We start from the raw sequence: 25830 nt of genomic DNA, 5'->3' as shown, positions 1-25830 counted from the left end.
GAATGGCCGCTGTTACACCACTTTACTAAAACCCTGCAAGAGGGGGTAACAAATAAACCACATGCTAAGGACCAAATCCTATTTCAAATATACTAAATGCTTAAACAGTTCGAGTAGAAACCACCACTCACTTGGAAAAGGAAAATCTTTCTCCTAAATGGAATCCGGTCAAAGCCTCTTAGCAATACGTAAATCCACTTAAAACAAAGAGAGACGGAGGCTTTAAAACTCTCAAATACTGTCATTGTGCAATAAAGAATCATTGATAAATGGAACTAGCGACCACACACTCGATGTGCCACACAATTAACTCTGTGAACTGTTCATAAACGAGTACCTTGAACTGAGGTCAGTCTCAGGAACCCCGGTGACGACACTCCCTTCTGGGTCAGCGACTGCAAGCTTGCCCGTGGAACTTTCCTTTTCAGAACATTCAAACGGTAAACGTTGACCGAGCTCAGTCCACTTCTTTTTATCTGAACCGTGCTCCATCATGGTCTGTCCTATTTTTAAACTTTGACCCGATTTCGCCCCAACTAGATGTCCACAGATGGCACTTTGATCTTTTAGGAGCTCGTTTTTGCTAAAAGAAAATATAAAGAAATCGTACTTTTGGTTCTACTGAGTGCATTTTTGTCGGTTTGGTGTCAAATGATGTATTACAATTTACTCTGCTTTTCTAAATTGGTGTGGGATTTTTCTTGTGTTGTGTTTTCACTTTATTACTGTTTGTGTGCTGCATAAATACTTTACATATTGCCTCTAAGTTAAGCATGCCTGTTTTTCTTTGGTTGTGCCAAGCTACCCAGGGTTAAGAACCGGTTAATTTAGTGATTTTTGTGGTTCACTGTGCCAGCGATTGTGGATGTTGCTTGACCAGGGCTCACACACCAGTCAACCAACGACCTAATTTTGCACACTCAGGGTTTATGAAAGAAGACTGTGCTGCTCATTTTAAGACTATTGGAGTAGCCGCCAACCTAACCAATTGCATAGCCTCACAGTAACACATAAATACACCCTCTGTCAGCATATAGGGCTTGTAACATGACCACCTGTTTCCACCCTGAATTTTGCAAAATTGCTAGTAGATTTATCATGTTGAAAGATATGTCAGTCAGTCACACTGTGTGTGTGAACACTGGGGAGCTTGGAAAAAAAGCATGTCTGCTGTAGTCAGAGCAAAGCCAATAGAGTGTGTGTCTGCAGGAACCAGAGTGAAGGTGTTTGAATGCAACCACCAGGTAACCAGGAGCTAAGGAGAGCATGTGCTGGATCCAAAGTTGAGAATGGTAAGAACTTACCTTGTTTCAGGGTACGAGGTGTTGAATGTGGTGTGTGAGTGTGTGTTTATTTGTTCGCAAGTGTCTGTGTGCATGTGTATACTTGTGTACACATTTGTGTCTGTCTGGCTGGTTGGCATTGCATCCCACCTGATGCACAAGGTCTCTCCCTAGAAACCATGACTGGTATTAGGGACCACCAGAAATATTTGGTACTCCCCTCATAAGGAATTATTCTATGCAAGAGTAGTTTGTCGGACTGCCATAATTGTTACCTTGTCGTTATTGGTATATTGTGAGCATTCTTGGTCTAGTTGTAGTGTAAAGGCAACCATCTTTGGATTATTGTGAGTTTTACTTCCACAGTCATGTCAGCTGGAAGGCACATCGTGATTGGCTCGTTGGACAAACAGGCTGTCTTCCCTCCGACAACCACTTTTACCTATTGCGCCGTCGACATGGGTGAACATGCCTGGCTGAGTCTAGTCGGGGCGAAATCGGGTCAAAGTTGAAAAATAGGACAGACCACGATGGAGCGAGGTTCAGATAAAAACTAGTGGATTGAGCCCGGTCAACATTTACCGTTTGAATATTCTGAAAAGGAAAGTTCCACGGGCAGGCTTGCAGCCGCTGACCCAGAAGGGAGTGTCGTCAAAAACAAATTTCTATTCTGGGAAAAAAACAAGATCTACAATGAAAAACTTTTTCTGAAAGAAATGCAACTTTTGACTTTAAAATTCCAGTTTGCATTTTTTGCAAATACATGGTCCTGAAAGATCAGCATTAACTCCAGATACACACATGTACTCATACCTCAACGGAAAGGATTCTGCTGCTAACGCCCAGGCATTACATGGATGTCCACTATAATGCTAAGGATAATTGCTATTTTTTCAGGGCCACCAATGCACGAAGGTTGGGCATGATAATAATCAGTTTTCCACAGTATACCAGTAATGGCATTTATTATGCCTGAGATGGCCACGATTTGGCTTCTAATTTACTGCCAAGGTGAACCTCCTCAGGAACAGTCATCTAGTGGGCACAGAGCAGACACCTCAATGATCATACTTGGGAGGGAGTGGTTTGGGTTTGGGAAGGGCAGCTTTGGGTTTGGTAGGGGTGGTTTTGGCTTTATGAGGGGTGGTCTGGGTATGGGAGGGGTCGCTGGGGGGTTGAAAGGGGTGGCTTGGGGTTTGGGAAGGGTGGCTTGGGGTTTGGAATGGGTCAAAAAGGACATTTTCACAGGGAAAAGAGATAGGATGGTCGTCATGGAGTTGGGTTTGGGAGGTACAGGGAGTAGCAGTGGGTTATGTGTATGTGTGTCTATTGAGGTTGCAGGTGCCTATGAGTCTGGTGCATGTGCTGTACATTTTGGTGTGTGTTTCTTTCTGGGTGCATGTTCGGGTGAGTGTGAGCATTTGTGTTTTGTGGGTATGGTTCCTAATGTATGTGTGTATGTGGAGGGATGTGCTGTTGAGGTGCTGGGTGTGATTATGCTACATATGGGTGTGGTGTCTGTGTGGGCTGGTGGTGGTGCATGTGTGTGTGGTAGAATATGTCTAGTCTGCTGGGGGTGGTGCATGGGGATGTCTACGTCTGCTGGTTGTGGTGCATGTGGGTGTTACGGGGATGTCTGTGGGTGTGCTGGTGGTGGCGCCTGTGGACTCCGGGTGTGCACGATAACAGGGCAATCCTCACGAAGGTCTCAGGCTGCACGAAGCACACGCACAGCGTCGCTGAGACTCACTTGGATATCAGGTGCACGATCACAGGGCAATTTTTATGAGGGTCTCAGGCTGCAAAAAGCACACGCACACAGGTTGCTAAGACACTCCTGGAAACTTTTGTGTTCCTGAATTTTCACAACAGGGAGCCAGCTCTCCTTGGGCTCTTGGGGATTAGTTACTTCAGGACACAGCACACAGCAAAGTCCTTTCAAGCAGCGGGGACACAGCACACAGCAAATTCCCTTTAGCCTCTCCTTGGTTAAAGCAGCAAACTACAGGCCAGCCCAGAACACACAACAAGGATCAGTCCTTTCCTTCAGTCTCTTCAGCTGTTACTTCCTTGTCAGAGGTTTCTCTTGGCCACAAAGTAGTTTCAATCCTTTTCAGTCTTGATCAGTTCCATTCCAACATTCAGGGGCTTCAGCTCTCATAGTTATACCCCTAAATGTCTTTGAAGTATTTGTGTTCAGGGGCACTGACCCCTGTCCAAACCAGTTCCGGGTGTCACCCTGCCAGTGACACCTTCTTCCTTTGATAGTGGGGGTCTGGATCCTTAATCACTCAGCAGTTGATGGAGCCATTGTTTCATGGTGGCAGCCCAGGCCTCTTCACCTACAGGGGCTACTCCTCCCCCTACACTCCAGATGCAGGTGCTGTCTCACCTCCTCCCCTGGGTCAAGACATTCCCCAGATCCTATTGCTTTCAGATCCAGGCAGTCCATCCACAACCAGGCAGATACACACAGAAATGTTAGAGCACAGAAACCCAGCCACTTCTAAAAGAGTGGTGTCTAAACACACAATGCAAAAACCACCTTCACAAAAATATGTGTTATTGAATTGTGAGTTCAGGCACACTAAACTTCACCGCTCCATCTTAAGCCTTTGGGAAGATAGGCTGGAAAACATATTACACAGCCTCCCCATTCTATCCTATGGGCAAGATGGCCTTTCAACAGTGACAAACGAAATGGAGAGTATGTCACTGTCAGGGCATGATACACACCCTATTACAATCCTACCTTTCACATACACTGCACCTTGCCCAGGGGGGTGCCTCTGACCTACCATAGGGGAATCTGATGTGCATAGAAATGGAAGGGTAAGGCCTGGCAACAGGACAACATGCAGTTTTAACAAACTGCGCGTAGGCACTGCAGTGGCAGGCCTGAGTTCTCTCTTTAAGGCTACTTGTGTGGGTGGCACAAATGGTGCTGCAGACCCACTAGTAGCATTTGCATTACCAGCCCTGGCACACATAGTTCACTTTACTAGGGACTTTACTAGTAAGGCAAATATACCAATTAAGGACAACCAATTACCATTACACTTTACACAGGTAGCACTTGCACTTTGACACTGATCAGCAATGGCAAAGTGCCCAAAGCATCTAAGTTGGCAACACCATGTAAGAAAAAAGGTCTAGGGGGAAAGCAAAATGTTTAGGGAACTTTAGCCAAAAAGGGCCAAGTCCAACAATGAGAAAGAATAAATTAAATATACCAACCATTCCAAAAAACACAATAAAGATGAGAAATGTGAAACCAACCATTCCAAGGCCTAGCGTGCAACAAATCTGATTATTACACAACCTACAATGATATGTAGCATTAGTCATCATATAAATATTGCAGAGTCAATTAAAAAAAACACCACTTAGATTCAGATACAAATGTACATACCTTGCAATTTTTAAATCAACAAACTTTGCTTTGTGACACTTAGGAAATCCATTCCATAGCATAACAAGGATAGGGCAACATAGAAATTTAAACCTTACAACATTTCTAAATTTAGCATACTATTGATTAATAAATACGTTACACCTTAACAGTTGTGGAAATGTTGTAGAAGAAAGAGATTGAGCAAGATAACATAGCAATCCTATTTTCACAACACCAAAACAAGGCATTATGGTAGTTGTAGTCTTTTCAATGATATATTAACAACACTTGCACATTGAAAGTTAAACATACCTAGTGAAACCATGCAGTTAACAAAGGCAGACATTTACTGTATAAGCCACATATATGAAAGATGTTATTTGGCGTGAAGACACTTACATGGACCATTGCATCATGTGAAATCTAATGGTGTTTGATACCTGTAATCCTAAATAGGAGATAACACTTTGAAACACACAACCAAGAGTAAAAATAGATTTTTTTTTAAAACAAACTTTATTGAAGTCTTCAATATATACGGTTGTATGTCCTGCATCTATAATGCTACACATACATACCAATGTAGGATACAATTGCAAGTATTATGGTTATCTGTATGGCATTACAGTCGCCAGTCTTTGATTATAGTACATACAATCCTATAACAGAAACCTTTAACTTTACATGTATATGCCTCCTGCTTTAACCACATAGATTAACTATTAGGAGGAATACATTTTTCTAGTATTCACATAATATCCACCCTGGTTCCCACCCAACCGCCCACTCACCCTGCAGTTATCTAACTGGGCAAAACAACCGGTCTCCACCCTAAGTCACAGTGCACTGTTTATTGCAATCAACAATCGAAAAAATAAATTGTTAACCAAAAAGGACATGAACCAACAACAAATCGCAGTGTACAGTATCTTGTTCTTGTTAGTCTCGTACACAAAGTCTGTGCCTCTGATATCCTTAGCATTGCATCATATGCTATCTATACCTTTACATGTTTAAGCATTCTGAGTATCCAGTGACGATACCTATTCTTTTTTAATTATTATGTCAGCCGCCACCTGTGTGGGTCCATCCCATACCTTAAAGGCTTCACACAACATATTTGATGCCATCGCTATTGGTATCTTCCTCTGTCCCCGTTGTTCCTCCTTACGAATTGCTGCACTTTTGGCTACACTTCATTTTATATCTTCCTCCTTCCACCCCTCTAAATTTGGGGGCCTTACTGCCTTCCACTTCCCAGTAATATAGCATTTAACTACTAGTAACGCTAGGTTAGCAAAAGGCGCCTGTATCTTGTGTCCCTTCTTATGTGGATATATCACTAGTATGCAGCTCTTTGCCGTATGCCAGATCCGCCCACCTACCACATCCATCAATATTTGCCCTATCTGCTCCCAAGAGTGCGTTAGCGCCGGACAGCCCCACAACATATGCACGAATCCTGCATCCACCTCTGTACATCTCGGGCAATTTGATGGCGCTGTGGGGAACATCTTGTATAGTCTATGTGGTGTTAAATACGCCCTTTGCATGAACAGGTACTAGATACATTTAAATTGTGCATTATGTGACACTGCTTTTGGGTAGGCCAGTAGTATTGTCCATTCTCTGTCCGACAAGTCTGTATCCAAATCGGCCTCCCACTTAGCCCGCAATGCACCCAACTGGGACTCCTGCATCTCCCTAAAGCCCGTGTATAACCATTTGATCCAATGCCTACTGTGTCCCATTAAATGTAGCATATGGGCCAGCCCATTCTTTTGCGGTTCCGGCCCGTCTGGGGCCCACACCCTTTTCATATAGTGTGTTAATCCAGCGTGTAAGAGAAATAGGGTATCCGCAATCCATTAGTATGAACAAAGTCTGCGTGTGACAGCAGTATACCTTCGTGGAACAGTGCCCCTGTGCTCAATTGGTTTACCTCTTTTCTTCAAAACCGGACCCAAAAATTCAAGGTCAATAATTCCTTCTCCAAACCTGTACCAGTAACTCTTGGAGTCCCACAAGGGTCCGCACTATCCCCTACACTTTTCAATCTATTCATGGAACCTCTTACTATCTTGCTGCAGCATCCAACGTCCAATTTCACATTTTAGCAGATGATACACAACTCTATCTGAAGATTCATACTCCTGAAGATGTCAAACTACTCAACCAAACGCTGTTGAACCCCCAAACATGGCTAGCTGAGAACCATCTCAAGCTCAACGCACTCAAAACTGAATTCCTACTTATAGCTCCTCCCTCCAAAATTCCCATCCTTCAGGATTGGTTCAAACATTTCACGGCATTTAACGTGCAACCTACAATCATTGACTCAGCTAAATCTCTGGGTATAACCCTTGATGGCAACCTCAACATGCATAAACACATTGCCAACGCAACAAAAGGAGCAAATTTCCAAATTAATATTCCAAGGAAACTTAAACCCTTCCTACCAAAAAATGACTTCAAGACGGCAGTTCAAGCTCTAGTTATCCTCAGGATCGAATACGGAAGTGTCTCTCTTTGTGGTCTCCCCAAAGCTACAACAGCACCACTAAGAGCCATCATCAATGCGGCAGCCAGGCTCATTACGGGCTCAAAAAAAATGTCCCACATCTCCCCTTACCTAAAAGCTTTGAACTGGCTACCATGGAAATCTGGAATTCACCTAAAAATAGCATGCATGACCCACAAAGCCATTCACCATAAAGCACCCAGTTATCTCTCTCGGAAACTATCTATCTCTGGTGACGAGATCCACAAGAAGTACAGAAAGCCTATTACTTAAACCACACAGATTTAATAAGGCGAAAACTTACAAACGCTCCTTCTCAAAGATGGCTCCTAGGATTTGGAACGCACTACGCACAGAAACCAGATTTACCACATCTACTGCAATGTTCAAAAAGGAGGTAAAGGCGATTCTCATGGAAAACTCCACTGAAGGACATGACCTATATAGATGCAAACAGACATTCTACATGTCACTTAGGCTCTCTCGGCCCGCACCTTTCTCTGTCACCTACTTTGCACAACGTAGGATCCAGTGTTGATCTACCTCTCTCATTTGTTAATTTATGCACCCTATGCACATACTTATTTATATTTTATATTGTGTTGTATAACTCTCACTGCTTGATATACATTGGTATTTTGTATTGTGTTGTTTAATTTTCACTGTTTGTAAAGCGCTCTGATATCCGCAAGGGTCTGGTTTGCGCTCTATAAAACTTTCAAAATAAAATAAATAAATACAGTAGACCCTAAAATCCAGAGCACCCACTCCCCCGCCGTCGCCGGAAGTTGTAACTTCTTCAATGCCACTCTATGCCTACCCACTCCCCAAACCAGTTCTGTCATCAGTGAATCTAGCACTCAGAACACTCTCATAGGGATTAATATTGGGTGCGTCATAAAATAGTACAACACTCTAGGCAACATCACCATCTTTGCAATGGCCAGCTGGCTTGTGATAGACAATGGCAGCGTTATCCAGAACGCGATCTGTGATCGCAATGCAGCAATTGTGCGTTGAACGTTCCCATCCAGTGTGTCTTGCCGGGTCCTATATATATATTCACTCCCAGGTACTTAAACGTCATTGGGGCTGTTTGTATTTTACTGTCCCCGAAGTCAACCGGGTGCGGCACTTCTAACTGTTTAAAGGAGAAGGCTGTTGACTTGTCGAAATTCACATAGAGCCCCAACACCCTACCGAATTCCGCGAACAGCGTCGTCACCTCAGTGAATCCGCTATATATGCCCAGGGTATATAGTACTATATCTTCAGCATATAGTGATGTAGAATGAATCATCGGGCCAACAGGGATGCCCCAATCTCGAGCAGATAGATGAAGTTTTTATGTATGTGGCTCCAGCGCTAATATAAATAGCATTGGGGAAAGAGGGCACCCCTGCCTCGTGCCTCTGTATCTCATAAGCGCTAAAGATGTGCTTGCCTGATTGTACCCGAGCCGTAGGCACTGTGTATAACAGCCTGACCCAGTTCAAGTATTCATCTGGAATGTCGTTTAGGCTCAGTGCTGCTAACATGTACTCCCAGCTTAGTGTATCAAATGCTTGACACAGGTCCAGGGAGAGACAACCCACTGCCAGGAACTGGTCTAAAGGGGCCCAAACTATTTGGTACAATATTCGCACATTTTGAGCTATGTTCTTGCATGACACAAACCCACACTGGTCTGTGTGTACCAACTTGTTGAGGCAGGGCAAAAATCGCGACGCTAGAATCTTGCTCAGTATTTTGTACTCTGTGTTCAGGAGGGACAAAGGTCTGTATGCTGTAATGTCTGTGCCATCCCGTCCGGGTTTTGGCAACGAGACCACCAATGCCTGACTTGTGGTTGGGGGAGCGCACCTTCCTCTAGTGCCTCCGCATACAGCTTACTCAGCTGTGGCGCTAACTCTTTAGCATATGCAGCGTAGAATTCTGTGGGGAGGCCATCCAGTCCTGGTGTCTTATTCCGTGGCAGGTCCCGGATAGCCGCCCCAACCTCCTCTGTTGTAATAGGTGACATTAGGTCTTCCTTGTCTAACTTTGGTAGATTCGCTCCACTGAGGAATCCTCCAATTTCTTGTGTGTATGGTTGCCCCTGTGCACTGTATAGGTGCCTGTAATACCTTTGGAATGCCGCATTTACCGTTAATCTACTACTCTTAGCCTCTTCAGAAGATCAGCAAATTCTATAAGTGCCTACTGTAGATCATCCGCCTTATCCGGGAATTCGGCAGCAGCAGCTTTCTCCAGAGGCACCAGCTGTCCCTCTACTTCGATTAAATTGAGCACTATCTCTTGCATGGCTCCCACCATCGCCCCAAATGCCACTACCTTGAATGCTTCCCATTCAATGAGCCAGGAGAAGGCGGAGCCGGTGTTCTGGGTGAAATATTCAGTAACAGTAGTGGATAACCACGCCTTAAAAGCCCCGTCTTCCAGCAGTAGGGGATTGAATCTCCATGTTGGCACCAGAGTGGGGACATGCCCCACTCTAGTAACACCTCCAACGGACTGTGATCGGACAGTGTTTTGCCCAGATACACGGCATCTAAAACCTGCGGGAAAAGTACAGGGGAACAGGGAATATGATCTATCCTAGTATGTAATGTATGTACTGGGGAGTAGAACGAGTGTGTCGCCACGTTCTTGCTGCACCACACATCCAAAAGTTCCCAACTGCCTCTCCATTCCTCACGTGTCCTTGCCTGGCGAACTGCCCGAGCTCCCCGAAGAGGCGGATGCGATCTGTCCAGATTTTCAACACCACATTGTAATCCCCACCTAGAATACATGGGTATTGAACCCAGTCTGCCCGTGCAATACTTAGCCGGTTCAGGAATCCTTCCTGTTCTGTATTTGGTGCATATATACTCCCTATCTCCAGCACCTGACCATCCAACTCTCCTTTTAAGAGCACATACCTGCCCTGACTATCCGTCCTCTGTTCTAGCATACGAACAGAGACCCCCGCATGCATCAATGCTGCTGCGCCCCTTACATACGCCAAATAGGTTGTGCTGTATAACTCGCCCCTCCAATTTTACCTCAGCTTGCCAGCCTCATCTGCTTTCAAGTGAGTCTCCTGCAAAAGGACTGTGTGTGCTTTATGCCTGTTCAGCTGTGCATGAAAGCGGTATCTCTTGTGCAGTGAGCCCATGCCTCTCACGTTCCATGTGAGTAATCTATACTGTGCTCTTGAAGCCATTTCACATTGCGCGTGCCATGTATAACTCACATGTGTGCTCTGTCCCTGTGCGCTGGTGAAATATATTGCGTGCCCAGTGTGCGCCCTTGCAACTGCAACTTCCATTACTTTAACTACCCCAATTCGACGGTCCAACCCCAGAACTGTGCTCGACCAAACCACTGTTACAAACAGCAACAGCTGTAACTTACATTTTGCTTTTGCAAGGGGGGCAAGATACACCAACGGCTGAGCATTTCACCCCATGCCAGTTCCTTTGTGCTGTCCCTATTGGCAGCATTTCAGTAATTATACAGTAGTATCAGAAAACTTAGAGCTAAACAACCAAGGACGACTTTTTATGACAGGAATAGAAGAGAAAAGAGAAGAAAAGGGAAGGAAGAGGGTCCGCCTCCCGGGCCCGAGCACACCCCCAATATCATAAATTCAACATAACTGTAGCATCCACGTCAATACAATTACCAACCACTGATGACTCCCACAGCGTGTCCGCTACTTGTTATAGTCCGCAATACATCCGGGCCACAGCTATGAAGACCCTCTCCCTCCAACACCTGTGCTGCGCCGGGATACCTATGTTCTGCCGTTCAGCTATGTTCATTCCTCTAGGTCTCTGGCAGTTTGCAGCATTAAAGAAGGGAATAGAGGCTGACTAGCCTCTGAGTCAATTACTGGCACTCCTTCCGATGACATTTCCCATCTGTTGTTACCTCTTGTCGCACTCCATGTAGCTGCTGCTTGTAACGCCGCTCTCTTACTCTCAATCTTCTGCTCCAGGATAAGCTCCCTGTCGTCCGATGGCTTCTGTCAACCCGAAGGACGTAGGTCGCGGCTGTAAACCAGGGGCTCTCATTCCTGTGGGTACTCTGTGGGCTCTTTCCACACTGAACATCTCTGTCAGTCCTTCAGGCGCCACCTCAGTGCGCAACCAGCACTCGATAAATTGCGTAGGGTCGCAGCCTTTGCTCTTTTCGGGCAACCCAACTATGAGGATATTGCTCCTGCATGCCTGCCCTTCCGCATCATCCACTCTGTCCTGCCGCTCTTTGACTTGCTGTTGCAGCTGTGAGACCGTCTCAGTTTGTGCCTTTCGCTATGGTATGATGTCTGGTATGGCTGTTGCATGGGTTTGGACCCGTTCTGCCAGTTTTTTATGGTCCACTTGTAGTAAGCTCACATCCGTTGTGAATGTGCCTAAAACTGCTGCTCCGTTACTGCTCTGGAGTACCGGATTTCCCGCAATATAATGTCTAGCTTGTCAGGGGACTGCTCCATTTGTGTTTGAGTGTCTGGTATTTCCTCCGGCAGTTGCGGGGATTCTCGTAGCGGATTAGATCTAGCTTCACCGATCAGGCCCTGGTCGGCCTGTTTTCCTTTGGGCCTGCCCATGCTGGTGGTAACTCACTCCACAAACTGGCTGTTAAGAACAACTGCAGTATCGTTCTCATAGAGTGCCCTCCGCCCAGCTCCTCTCCACTGCGCTCTGGTAATATGACCCAGTATTTCGGCCTGCTGAAGACACAACAGGTAACGTCTGTAACACTATGTTAGGGCCTGGTGGTCTCTGTACTGCGCCCCTTATTTGTTTGCTTTTTTGGATCCTCCGCTGGTGGGGGGTGCCCTTGCCGTGTTTTTCGGTTAGTCTCCTTGGGGCCGACTGTCTTCCGCCTGAGGCACCACCTGCTAGCGGGCCCAGGCGCAGGCAGGGCCTCCGCATCACAGCTCCCCCAGTGCCCACCACAGGCCGATTGCACCGGCTACGTCTGTCCTTCGCACAAGGCACCACTGTGTCTCTCCAGCCCAATGCAGCTCCCGGGACCAGGAGAGCGCGGTTCGGGAGCAGGTGACACTCCCTCACAGGGACCTCGCATACATAGCAGTCCACTTCAACCGGCACCACCCTTCTGCAGAGTAGTTCGAGTGTAGTCTCCTCCTGTTGCCTGCGTGCTCAGCTACACAACCGCAAGCTTTGCGACCTCTATGCTCTTTTATTACTGCAGGATTCTGGGGTTTTTATCTGCTTTACCAGGGAGCTCCCTATTCAGGCGTCCGTCATCTTCCGCAGTTTGCCATCCCCCCCCCCCCCCCCGACTAAAATAGATTGAAAAAAATATATGTAGGTGTCTATGTTTGCAAATGGTGCAAAACACATTAGCAATAGCTAAATTAAAAGTAGTCAGGACATGTAGGTTTAGTGAACAGTCTAACCTACCAGTCTCCACTCCACTCGGTATTCTTGTCAAGCCTTCAGGATGTAGGACCTGCAAGACCTTTTCCTCCCAGGGAAAGAGTTGTAAGGAGGCCCAGGGAAATCCACCACCAGTCCTCTGGAACTCTAAGATCTAAATCAGGCCCATAGTCTTTGAGAGCTAGAGAGAAAGAATATATAGCTATTTGTAACATACCTGACTGCATATGAAACATTGGTGTTCACAGTAACTACAGCATTGAAAAGGTCTCTCATTCCTTTTAGGAATTGAAACATGGGACTGGATTTGTCCTTTTTAAAAGGAAGCAGCACCAAAGGACCTTTCTGCATAGATTGAAGCCTAATAACATCATCCTTTTGAGAAATGAAATGTAGCCACAGCTTACTGCAGAAATGAATGCCAGGAAATGAAGGTATTTTTAAAACGATAAAGACAATCGTGAAGGCATACACTTTCGATATGAGTGAAATCACGACTCACTCTTGAATCTCATTGATACATAGAGATACATACAAGTCTTCATTTCCATAACAAAATATCAAAATAATCAAACTAGCAAAGTCATGAGAATGGAAACAAGCACAAATATATACTATGTCCCCAATGAAGAAAATAATGGCCTGATAGAGAACACCACTTCAGGTTAACAAAACTATAAACAAAGTCGCTTCACACACAAAATCTGCTCCCATGGGAAAAATTGTATTGCTGCAAAACTCATATCTATCTATATTATATGGACATGAAGGGATTGATTGGTAAAGTGCATATATAGTTCTCCCATTAAAAGTCGGTAATTAAATAGGTTTATGCAAACAAATGTTATTAAGGAAACCACCCTTTGGCCACATAACCACCTCTTTGACCACAACTATCTTGTTCTCGAAAAATCACAGTTTACAACTGTGGTTTCCAAAGTACTTCTGATAAATGAAGACCATTGTGAGTTACTAAAGGCCAACCAATTGCCTCGCTGTCCTTAGAATCCCCGCCCATCAGCATAATCAATAGGTTTTAAGCAATAAGTTTCAAGGCACTTAAAACTATTATTGAAATAATATTTATTTTGCAGCTCCATTGAAAATCTTACAAGAAAAGTGATTTCACCTTCATTTTAATGCACGCTGGATATATGGATCAAGTTTAAATAGTAGTTAAGAGTTCATTGTTGAGTATATTTCACCGAAAAGAGCTTTTCACAGGTATTCAAGAATGCGTCAAGAACTTCGGTGTCTTTGTTTTTCAGTTCTCCGGGTTGGTTTTTGAAATGATATAGCTTGGATTTCTTTTCACTGCCATTTAAGAAGTTGATGAAACATTTCTTGATCCTGTCACTGTGTGGCATTTCGTCTTAATGGATGCATAGTTATATTTTAGTTCGAAATTAGATTGTCTTATCCGAGATACTCACTCACTTCACTGAGAAGCAGAATTTGTTGGGTGTTTTTTTTTTTGTCTTAATGGCACATGCTGTACATTTTCCAAACAGGAAATTCAATGTTCAAACGTCTGCTTTTGCCTTTTGAGTATGTTTTCTGTCTGGAAGTCATGCTGACTGAAAATTATTCTTTTCCGCTGACAGTATGTGGTCCAAAATTGCCATGGTGTTGTTGCGTCCTTTATGTCAGATATTACGCTATGAGCACTGCTGTGCTGGCTGTGAAAGATAAGGTGAATGTGAACTCCTAATCTTTTAATCTCTTTAACCACATGTCTTTTAAGCTATGTAATGTTATGGTGTTCACATCTGTGTAGTGTGCAGGGCAGTCTCCCATAAGCATGGCTTGTAGTCACATGTCTCTCGTAAGTCACCACGTATTTCTGGCACTTCTACTGCCGAACAGTGTCTGAGTTATCCTGTGATTTGTATGGGATGAAAATTTTAGCCATGACGTAAAACATTTATGCAACTGAGGAGGGCAGATGTGTGTGTTGTATTGGCATTGTTCTACCAGTATCTGTATTAAATCCATGCTACATTGATGGACATGCACAGCACACTTGCCAATATGTTGCTAAAAGGAGCTCTGTAATTATTCATAATTATGCAACGTAAAATATAATTACAGGTTGTTTTATTAAATAAAAAAGGCATTTGTTATGCTTTATTTGGATAGTTAATAAAATCTCCTTTCTTCAGAATCACAACATGTTAAACCTGACATTTACTATTCACTCAATGTATTTCACTTTTAAGCGTCACCAAGAGTGTAGGTCCACATACCTAAAAATGCAACAAACTTTATCTTGAATAATATTCACCCAGGGAAAAGACGTGCATGCATCTTGACCTCGGTCTGTTACGCTCTGTGTCAGAAACCTATTTTTGATTAGTGCAAAAGAAACAAGAAAATATTATATTATTTCAAATAATCACAACAATACATATAGGGTCACATGCATCATTTGAAATTGTGGTCGCAAAGGCTTTGCGACCAAAATGTTTGCATTTTGGATGCATCATCCCAAATGCAAAAATCGCAATTTGCGATTGCATTTGATGTATCGCAAATTGTGATGCCTTAAATGCAATGCAAGATGGCATTTAAAATAATGTTTTTGCTATTATGGACCGCTAAATAACGAATATTTCAACCTGATGGTATTTAAATGAAACTATGAAAAATGCACTATAGTGCATTTTTCAAAGTTTCAGGTTACACACACGCACATGCCCTTGGGGCATGTGTGCGCGCAACATGGGTGCACATCACAATTTCAGGGGTGCAACAGGGTGTCCTTTTGACACCCTTGCACCCCTGAAATTGCATGCGCAATTTGCGAGTACCTATTGGTATTCACAATTTTATTTCCATCTATAAAATGTAACCATGTTTACTTCATGATCTCTTTGGGTCCTATATAAGCGTTCTTTTATTGTATTTTGCATCTTTGCAAATTGTGCTAGCCTGCAGTGTTTGTTCACTGGCTCTATTATGGTTATCGCTATGCAATACAGTTAAGCAACTGCATGCAGCTCATCCCAGTATGAGAGTTAATATAGATAGATGATCATACACTAAGGCACTGGAGTGCCACCCCACTGGACCAGCATAAAGAAATTCTTAACCTCTTGGCTGCTAATGACAAGGGTAACTCGTCATGCACTTTTCATTGATTTCAATGGAAATTAAATGAGCAGTAAAATATTGCCTTAGCAGTAAAGGTGTTAAGACTGCATTAAGGACATCGAGTGCCCCTTCCTTCTGGTCTTCATGTGGAAGGGTTCTACCAGGCCCTATTGTCTATCAAATAAATCTCTTTCCTAAAAGTCAAAGATTAAGCTGGTAACATGGCATAGAGCTATCAAAGGGTTTTGAACCTTAAACGTTACTGAGGAATGTCAGTATTGTCGGCCTCTAATCTGGTAATCCAACTACTGAGCATGGGACTTGATCGTGAGCTTTATACAGAATACAGAGAAAGATTCAGTACAAAAGTAATAAAAAAGCAACGGAATTCTATTTTAGCAAAACATTGTAAGCACGCGTATTCATGTTCTTCTAAGATGAGGGAGTTGGTGCTTGTGAGACATTGGCATGCACTGTATGGTACTAGCTATGGCATCTTATCTAAGCTTTCATGTGTGTTTATAATGTGTAGAGTTACTTCGTGGTACAGTCAATCCATGAATCTATAGATTGTCGCGTAGGAGTAATCTTGCGGCAAGTAGGCTTTTTTTCTGTGCCCACAAAGTTTCAGGAGTGGGAGAGCATTACCTTTTTGACTGCCCTAAAAAGATGCATCTCAGACTAGCTATTTGCCTGCTCAAGCCATTTTGGACTGTCATTACACATATTCACTGGTGTATTTTTTCACTTTCTCACAATTATTGGTCCTGCAGAGCCTGACAACGCATATTAAATATATTTCTTTGAAACTTATTGTAAAACGCTTGACACTAACTTTTTATGTTTTTTTAGGTTGACAGTATCGTAGTTCTAGGTGGGCTTGCAGGACGCTTTGATCAAATCATGGCTTCAGTGGAAACACTCTTTCATGCGGTATCTATCACCCCACTACCAGTCGTCGTTATTCAAGAGTTCTCTCTCGTTTACCTGCTCCAGCCTGTAAGTACAAGAACATGCAAAGTTGTTATTGAAAGAATATTGATATACATAGATAGCTGGTGAAACTTGTTCAAAGGAAATATGAAAATATTAAATTGTTAGCAGATACGACTGTCCTCATTGCCCAGCTCATGCAGGATTTTGAAGGAAGAATGAAATATAAAATCCTGGTTTTGCGCTTTAAATTGCAAGTGTTTAAATTAAGACTGGTTGGGATGTGACTGCTCAGAAAAATGTTTACATGAGCAGGAAACGTGCCAGCTTAACGAAATATGTCTGGAATGATTGTCTGCAAGTATTGTATTGTATTGTATTGTATTGTATCCACCACGGTGAAAATGGATGGACTGAGCTACCAAGGTTTCTCTCCACTGCTCCTCTATGCTATTGTGGCAGAGAGTGATGCCCATGGAGGGGTGAGCTGCATGCAGTCTCTTAACTGATGGACGGCAGGCACAGCATCAAGATCAACTGCTACTGAATACAATTTCACTGTAATAGTCAAACTATGATAAGAAAAACCCATCATTTGCAAATAATTGTACAAACTTTTACTTCATACAGCAATATCTGTGTTCACTCCCAACACAATCTGGGACATTGAGCCATGTTTCACACTGCATGGATGACTCCCGATCAGCAATGAACATAAACTGACACACTCCAACGGGCACAAATTGGTCTGGCTCCTCATACAAATTATCACAGTTTATGACCTCAGAGTTCAAAAGTTAAACTTGAATGACTACTACTTGTTATAGTATGACATTGTGTACATACAGCATCTAAACATTACACAGCAACACCCACTTCAGTACAAAACCTTAGACAGGTATAACTTTGGACCTAAAAAGTGCAACCTTATCCCACAAACTCTGTAGGCTAAACACAGAAGTCTCAGCTCCTTGGGGCAATGCGCTCTGAATAGCGACTTACACATGAACTGCCTCTACATAAAGTCACTCTCATCCCATCAGTGGTCCACACAAAGAATGAAGTCAGTCAAAACTGAACTCTTTGAATTTGAACTAGCTCACAAATAATGCTCTAAATCAAATAGAAAGACAGACATATTAGAGACCTAAAATACATCCCAGCACACAAAGCAAGCTGTCAGCCATTTACGTAGTCAAACACTTACCTACAATTCCCAAAGACTAAAATCCCCCAAACCTCCTTTAATGCATCCCCTCTTTTTCATTCTCAATCAAAATCAATTATCACTTAATAAACTAAATTATTTCATCAGAATTGTGTTTGAGCTAGAAACAAGTTACTAGTCTGGAAATATTTGTTTATTTTTTATTATTTCTGTCAAATTTTCTATATGAATCAAGGCATTCAGGAAAACACAGTGGAGGGGCATTACTGTATGTGCAGTTCAGTTAGATGCCTTTTTGGGAACCCCATCTGTGTAGAGGAAGGAGTCAGCAGGAGTTCGGAGGGTCCCCTGGCTTAGAAACAGTTTGCAACACTACATAAAGATCTGAAGATGTTCAAAATAGTGTTATTAAACCCTTTTGTTCATCCTCCATTTAGGTCACATGCTATTTCTTTGAGGCCTAAGTGGGGGTGCGTTTTCCCAAAACATCATAATCATGGGCGTAGGAAGTGTGAGGGACGCAGGGGACATATCCTCCCCGGATTTTGAAGTGGGGGGACGCAGGGGACAAGGGTGAGGGGAACAAGAAGACAAAATAATTTCTCGTCTCCCTTCCTTGATGCACAGGGCCTTTAGAGCACAGAGCCAGCCTTTGCTAAGATAGCGCCCTGGGCGTGGGCAGAGAGAAATATGGCGCCCTTGCTGGTAGTGAATTGAATGAGGCAGCAGGGGGTTCCTTTGTGTTCACTGTTAAGTACCTGGATGAGCAGCGACTGGCTCCTGAACACAAACATCTCGGACCTCCCCCAGCTCATCCATATCACATTAAGTTTAGCTGACCACGTAGATGATGGGTTTGATGATGTGTCAGCATGGGTCATAGGGTGAAGAGAGGGCAAGAAAAGCGCCAAAGGGGTGTTAAAAAAATCACCTGCCCTGTGCCAATGAAGTAATTAAACCACTTTAATTGGCAAATCATACAGAAACGTACAGGCAGAGACAAGGATAAAGTTGGATGGAGCAAGAGGAGAAGGGCGATGCTGTTGGCATAATCATAATGCACTCCGCTCCATGCGCCCCTCAGAACCTGGTGTCCATGGCCTGGGCGCAGCTCTCCCACGCTAAAGGCCGGTCCTGACTGCACATGACCTGTGACATGCGTACAGTTACCTGAGACCAATCTGATAGTCACAGCGGCCACCCACTCCCTCTACTTTTGTTGCACTGCAACACTCCAGGAATTGTTATAATCTCAGCCACAGCTGCCTGCAGTCTGAAATTCTGAGAATAAAAGGATAGAGGTCCTTTGTTGATTGCTGTCTGATACCGCCCCTCCTCAGCCCTACCCTACCTGCCACCTTGAAGACCCAGGTCTGAAGGCAGAAAAAAGATTTGAAGAAGTAAAGTAAGGAGATTTGGGAAGATACAGTATATACCTAGGTGCTTCACCACTCTTGCGCCGAGCATCTCCAAAGCACACACACACTTGCATGCCCACATGCATGCATGCGACACACACACACAGGCACACACAGGCACACACATGCGTGCAAGGCTGTCCCTCTCCCCCCTAGAAATTTTCTGTCTCCTACCCCCCTGATCCTAATGTCCCTGTTTTGATTATACCACTCTTTCCATCTAGAAGCATTCCGTACCTCATATGTTGTTTCATCACTATCTGTTGTACGTTTTGCTTTGTTCTTAGAGTACTTGAAGTGTGATGTGTTTCACATGACCACCAGGTCTTCACTTCTTACAATGCTTGACTATTAGCTCCTGCATATTACAGCAACATTTGGGAGTCTCATATTAGCATGCCTCTGTTTGTGTATGGACGTTAGGCGATCTACTAGAGTCATAGAAGCATTATTTTTAACCTAGGACTGATCCCAATTCACCTTGCCTTGAATTAGTTTGTGTACATTTGTCATACCTGCTGCTGTGTTGCTGTCCTCTTGCTCTTTGACATAATATGTTGCAGTGATCCTGTGTTAATTGGATCATTTGAACTGCTGTTGTAGGACTTCTTGTATATCTTTCGCTAATGATATTTGCTTGTTGCTGCAGCGAGTTTATATTTAAGACATATTCATATATTTTGCACATTTTAGAATGCCTTGTTTGTCAAAAGATTCTGTGTGTCTGTTTCAATGCCTTGACGGCCTTCATGTCCACCGGTCTACTGTGCATTAATATGTTGCCAGCATGTCACTAATTGTCATTTAAAAAGTTAATGCTCTCTAGAGTGACAGACCGGTTTTGTGCGAAGTACCCAAAGTTCAGATACATTATTTTGTTTGGATGACTTTGCTTGTTCAGAGGTTGATCGAGGGCATCAAATTATCTTGTGTTGATATTTGTGTTCCTTCCATAGTCGGGGAATAAACTCGAATTTTTGTTCCTGTAATCTTTGTTCTTGAAGTCATTATGGATATTTTATTGATGTGTATGCCCAGGGACACCTGAGGAGTTATATCTATTGACAACTTTTATTCCTCTTTTCATTCATAATGCAATGCTTACTTCTCTCCTAGTACCTGCTTATCAAGAGCCCATAACATGCACCCTTGGATCAACACAGAGATACACACCCTGAAGACCATTATATGTGTTAGTTTTTGCAGATGGAGAAAAAAGCACCTTTTTTTATTAAGCCCCTCAAGGCACTCACGTAGGCACTGCATGCTGTTGAACCTGCCTTTTACCACCAATGCCTTACCTACCTTTGTTTCTCCAGAAATGTGCCCCAAATGGTCTTCATTCCTCCCTTCACACTCAGATAGCCATGAACACTCTTTCCAATAATGACAAAAATCACCAGTGCACCACCAATCCCTTCTCCATCAAACTTTTAAAATGTTAGCTTTCTCTTCCCCCATTCTGATCCGCTTCACTGAATTCTTCATTTACTACTTGCCCAGCGGATCGCACACTTTCGGCTTTCAATGTGCCATTGATCTCCCAGGCAAAAAATTATCCATGGCAGACTCAATATCTTCTGCTAATTTTCAATCCAGTCATTACTCTTTTCTTCTCTAAAATTCTCAGGTCTTTTGAATTTTCCAAACTCTCCTATCTCTTATCTCAGCATCAACTTCAATCCACCTATATTCCCTGTTAGAAATGGAGGTCCCTAGTTGGCAATGGTTTGCACCTTTGTCCAAATAGGGACCCTTACTTCTAGTCAGGATAAGGGGCATACACTTCTACAATAATCTCTGCTCACCCGCTTGGTAGCTTGACACAAACAATCAGGCTTATTTCAGAGGCAATGTGTAAAGCTTTGGCACGTAACACACAGTAATACAGTAAAAACACTACAAAAGGACACCACACCAGTTTTAGAAAACTAACCAATATTTACCTGTGCAAACAAGACCCAAACGATAAAAGACCAACATGCAATAATTAAAAATATGCACTTTGCAAGAACCCCTTTAAATTGCAGTTCCTTATAGCTGGTAGCTCCGTCTGGAGCTACCGGGGTGCTGAAAACAACAGACTCCAACAGTTCCGGCTGACCACGTTGGTGCAGACTGGCGTCCATGTCTGAAATAAAGGGGGTGGGTAACCCAATATACCTTTGCGGGCTTGGGCGAGTGATGTGTAAAGAATTAGTTGCCTGCAAGGGATTTATTCTGAAATATTTTTGACAGCATGTAGAATCTATACTGAAAACAATTGTTGAGATTCAAACTGTAAACATCAGTTGCTGTATTTAGTTGAGATATCAATTACTTGAAAAAACAACTACCACACTAGCTAGAAAAATAAGTATATGCAACACAAGGGTTTTTTTTAATCAAAAGATGTTATTATTTGTTGTAAAATCACAAGGGTTCTTTATCAGTCATGAGAATGAAACAAATAGAGAAATCTGATGTACAAGGAATATTACATTCATTCCTATATTACAAAAGATAAAAGTCCAAACTGTTACCAAAAAAATATTAAACAATGACTACTGTTCAATAAGAGGTAAGTCACTGGTAGCAAGTTGTTTGTTGCACAGAAATGGACATATAAGTCGACGTTTCGGTCTTAACAGATGAATTCACAAGACCATCATCATAACGGGCAATGAAATATATACCGATGACCCTTTGAAGGAGAACTGTTATGGCCAACTTAAAGATTAATTAATTTTGTTGGTGACTGGTTCTCACTGAGGTAGAACACTCAAATTGGAGTCGACGTGTATTTGAATCACAGGTCTTCTCTCGAGAAAGTTCAGTCGAATTCGGTATTCAGTTTTCAGAGTCTAAATTGGAGCTTCATCCGGCAAAGTCACGGCAAAGTGCTCATTGAGCATTTTGCCGTGATTTTGCCGGGTGAAGCTCCAATTTCCTCCCACTACACTAAATGCAACCCAGGTCTATTCAGCTCAGCCCTGACTCAACCAGGAAAGGTAGGTCACACCTCGACCCCCAGTGGCTGTCTGAAGAGAATGCACATCACCAGCCTGTCACTCCAAAGCCAGACAGTGAATCCACAACCCAGCAGAGGCACACAGGATGGCTAAGAAAGTAAATACCTACTTTTTAAAAGTGGTATTTTCAAACACAGAAAATAAAAATCATCTTTCCTAAAAGATGCATTTCTACATTCTGAGTTCAGGCATACTAAAAACTCAATTTCTTTATCTTGTCCCAATGGGAAGATATACTCATAAAATGTTAGCCAGTACTTCCCATTCTATCTTATGATACAGATAGCCTTTCAATAGTGAAAAACAAAATGTACTGTATTTCACTATTAGGACATGTCATCTGTCGCCAAGAGTATGCTCACTTCGGACATCTCAAAGTGAGGCTTCAGGTGGTTTACATGAAGGACCCTCAAAGGTTTCTTAGGAATCTGCAACTTCACCCGGTAGGTGACCTTAATTTGGTGCTCCACCACCTCAAAAGGCCCAGTCCACTTGTCCTGCAAGGCACAAGGTTCGACTGGGGCCATGACCCACATGTTCAGGCCATGCTGACACTCTATCATAGCGGCATTCTGGTAGTACCAGCATTTCATCTCCTGGCTTGCTTCTATGTTCGCCTGAGCGAGTGTCCTGAAGCATGAAGTTTGGTTCCTTAAGGCCAGCATGTAGCTAAATACATCCTGGGTAGTTATCCTTGGATCTGTCTCCCAGCCTTCCATGACTAAACTGAGAGGTACTCTCACAGGGTGCCCACACAGAAGCACAAAGGTACTGAACCATAATGACGTCTGTGGTACTTTCCTGTATGCAAAGAGATGGTAAGAGGACGTCCCACTTATGCCGCACTGGTTCTATTAGACCCTTGATCATGCCCTTTAAGGTTTGGCTGAATCTCTCCACCAAACCATTACCTTGTTGGTGGTAAGGAGTAGTGAACTTGTAGGTCACACCGCACACCTCCCAGAGGGATGTCATATATTTGGTTATGAAATTGGTCCCACAGATACCACCTCTCCGGGGACACCCACATAGGAAAAGATCCCCATTAACAACAGGCCCACCACTGGTGCCATTGTTGTTCTGAGAAGGATAGCGTCCGAGTACCGGGTAGCATGGTCCACCAAGACCAGGAGGTATCTGTGGCCCATGGCTGTCTTGGGATCGAGTCTCCCCACAATGCCTATCCCAACCCTTTCAAAAGGGGTTCTTACAACTGGAAACAGTTGCAGAGAAGTCTTACACTTCCTCCAACTTTTACCACTTGCCTGGTAAGTTTTGAAAGACCTGCAGTGTGCATTTGACTACCTTCGTATTTGGGGCCAAAAGAAGTGGGTAACAATCCTGTCAAAGGTCTTGTCCTGCACCAAATATCCTGCCAAAGGAATGTCTTGAGCCATGCCAGTAGGAAGGTGTTACAATCTGGTTATGTTATGTTTTTAGTACAGCATATTACTCATTATTTAATATTACTTGTCTTTTATATTATACTTGGTACATTCCACCTCCCCCTACCCTGCATTCCGATTGGCACCTACCTGGTGCTCTGGATGCTGCTTTAGAATGTTCATGATAGGTACCTGAGCTGGTGGAGAGAGGAGTTGTGAAGAATAAAGGTGTTCTTACCTTACATTCTAGTTCAGTCTTTTTATCAGTGCCGACGATCTGTGAAAGGGGACAGATGTTTCCTGCTCCTCCCCTTCTGCACGAACTCCACCAGCAGCCCTGCTTATTCATGGCAATCCTCCAAACTTCTGCATGAACTTCACCAGCAGCCTTCCATAGTCAAGGCAGTTCTCCAAACAGCAGTTGTCAACATTTGAGATGTCTATTCACCGCATTTTCTTCAAACCAGTCTGGTGAGGTCTTGTTACTTTTGTGAATACTGCTTCATTGGAGGACTTTGTTCAGTGAATGTTGAGCGTTCCTGTACCTTCCTTGTGCGTGTTGAGGAACTTCATTCCACCTTCTGGATAGTCCTTTTCTCATGTCTAAACTGGGTGGCATCTATTCTGGTGGAAATTGGCTTGCTTTTACTGAGCAGCACCTCGTTACCTTTTGCCAGTCTAAGGTGCAGTGCTTCCTTCCTAGGGCACAGCCTTGCCTTGCCTCAGGAATTATATCTCCTCCCTACATGTACCCGCTACACTAAGGCCCTTCTGTGTGCTTGCCAGTCGCAATTTTGTCTGAGAAGTGTTTTTGGTATAACCGACGAATGCACCAACGCCAATCTGCAGCTTTTCGGCAATTTTAGACGATATTGGCGGGTCAGACCAACTGTTCACTGTCCGCCTATTGCCTTGAGAACTTTTCTCGTTTGCAGGCGTCCTTCTCGTTTTGCCGCCGCGGTTGATGTTGCTTACCTCAAACGAACTGCTCTGCCTCCCTGGCGGCTTCTCCTCAGCGGCTACACACACACACCAGAACCTTCGCAGCGGCTCCACTCACCGAGTTCTCCTCGGTGGCTCCACATGCTCCACACGCCGGGTCTTCATCAGCGGCTGCGCAGGGCGGTTCCTGTCAGGGAACGCCTCCAGTGCCTTAGCCTTCCCGGAGCCGCCTTTTGTTACGCGAACCGGCGCACCAGCACCTTAGGGCCGGTTGTTCGCGCTGCCTGCCACATCTCCTTCGAGGTATTCATCGGAGACACGCACTCCTATGCGTGTCAATCATTATTGCTGTGGGGCTTGGTGATTTCTCTCGTTGACACGCACACCACCATTTCAGCATTATCTTCAGCTTATGCTAGCGGAGACACGCACTCCTATGCATGTCAAGATTTATTTATTACTGGCTTTGTGATTTTCACGGTGACACGCACACCAATAACTTCGGAGACATGCACTCCTCAGCGTGTCAATACCTAGATTAATTCATTGCATGGTGACGTGCACACCCATCAGAATCTCCACATTTTACCTACTGTGTACATTGTGACTGGCACTTTTGTGTTTCTCCACGCTTGTGAAACATATTATACGCTCTTCCATACATATTCTGGGTTAAGATTTCCTTGCGTGCATTTCATTAGTACTAATTCAAAGTGTATTGTCATATTATATCCCCTCTATTTTACAAATGTATTCTAGTGTTCTTATAGTAGGCCACTGTTTTTCTTTATTATTTACCTTATCAGTACACAGTTTCTCTTTCTTCTTAAGCACATTATTTCATCTTATCTTTTTTTTTCTTTCTTCCTTTCCTCGTTATCTTTCTTGTGTATCTCATTATGGCAGCTGCAAGCATGTTACAACCAGCACTATTTCTAATGAGTTTGGGTAACCCAGTGTCCCATGGGAAGATTGGGAAAAGGTATTTGAATCCTACCTTGTGGCCATTGGAGGGGAGAAGTTACGTGCGTTCAGGAAACAGCATATTTTATTACACAACTTAGGCCCCACTGGAAGGAAGGTGTTTGAGTCACTTCCAGAACCTGAAATAGATGATGATGAGGAAGATGTGTACAACACCACGCTGATAAAGTTACGTATTGTTATGTTATGTTATGTTACGATTATTTATTGTGCGCACAGATACTCCAGCCAAGGAGCGTCCTGGCGCAGAGACAAGGTGGCACGTAACACAACACCAGGCTAAGAACAAAACTAAGGGACAG

The 25830-nt window shown here is 43.6% G+C and overlaps 1 protein-coding gene across 3 annotated transcripts in view; it reads left to right on the top strand.

Annotated features, from left to right (window-relative positions):
- The window catches only part of TPK1 (thiamin pyrophosphokinase 1), a 1173355-nt gene that overhangs the window by 677746 nt on the left and 469779 nt on the right, over positions 1-25830 (top strand). For all 3 annotated transcript variants that reach the window (XM_086941740.1, XM_086941739.1, XM_086941738.1), the window contains exon 7: positions 16540-16686. In XM_086941740.1, the coding sequence (XP_086797866.1) occupies positions 16540-16686 (147 nt within the window). The remainder of the gene's footprint in view (positions 1-16539; positions 16687-25830) is intronic.

The sequence above is a fragment of the Lissotriton vulgaris genome, chromosome 10, assembly GCF_964263255.1.
Source record: "Lissotriton vulgaris chromosome 10, aLisVul1.2, whole genome shotgun sequence".
NCBI classification, from domain to species: Eukaryota; Metazoa; Chordata; class Amphibia; order Caudata; family Salamandridae; genus Lissotriton; species Lissotriton vulgaris.
The sequence above is the reverse complement of the archived record's forward strand: the minus strand, read 5'-3'. Positions and strand labels throughout refer to the sequence as shown.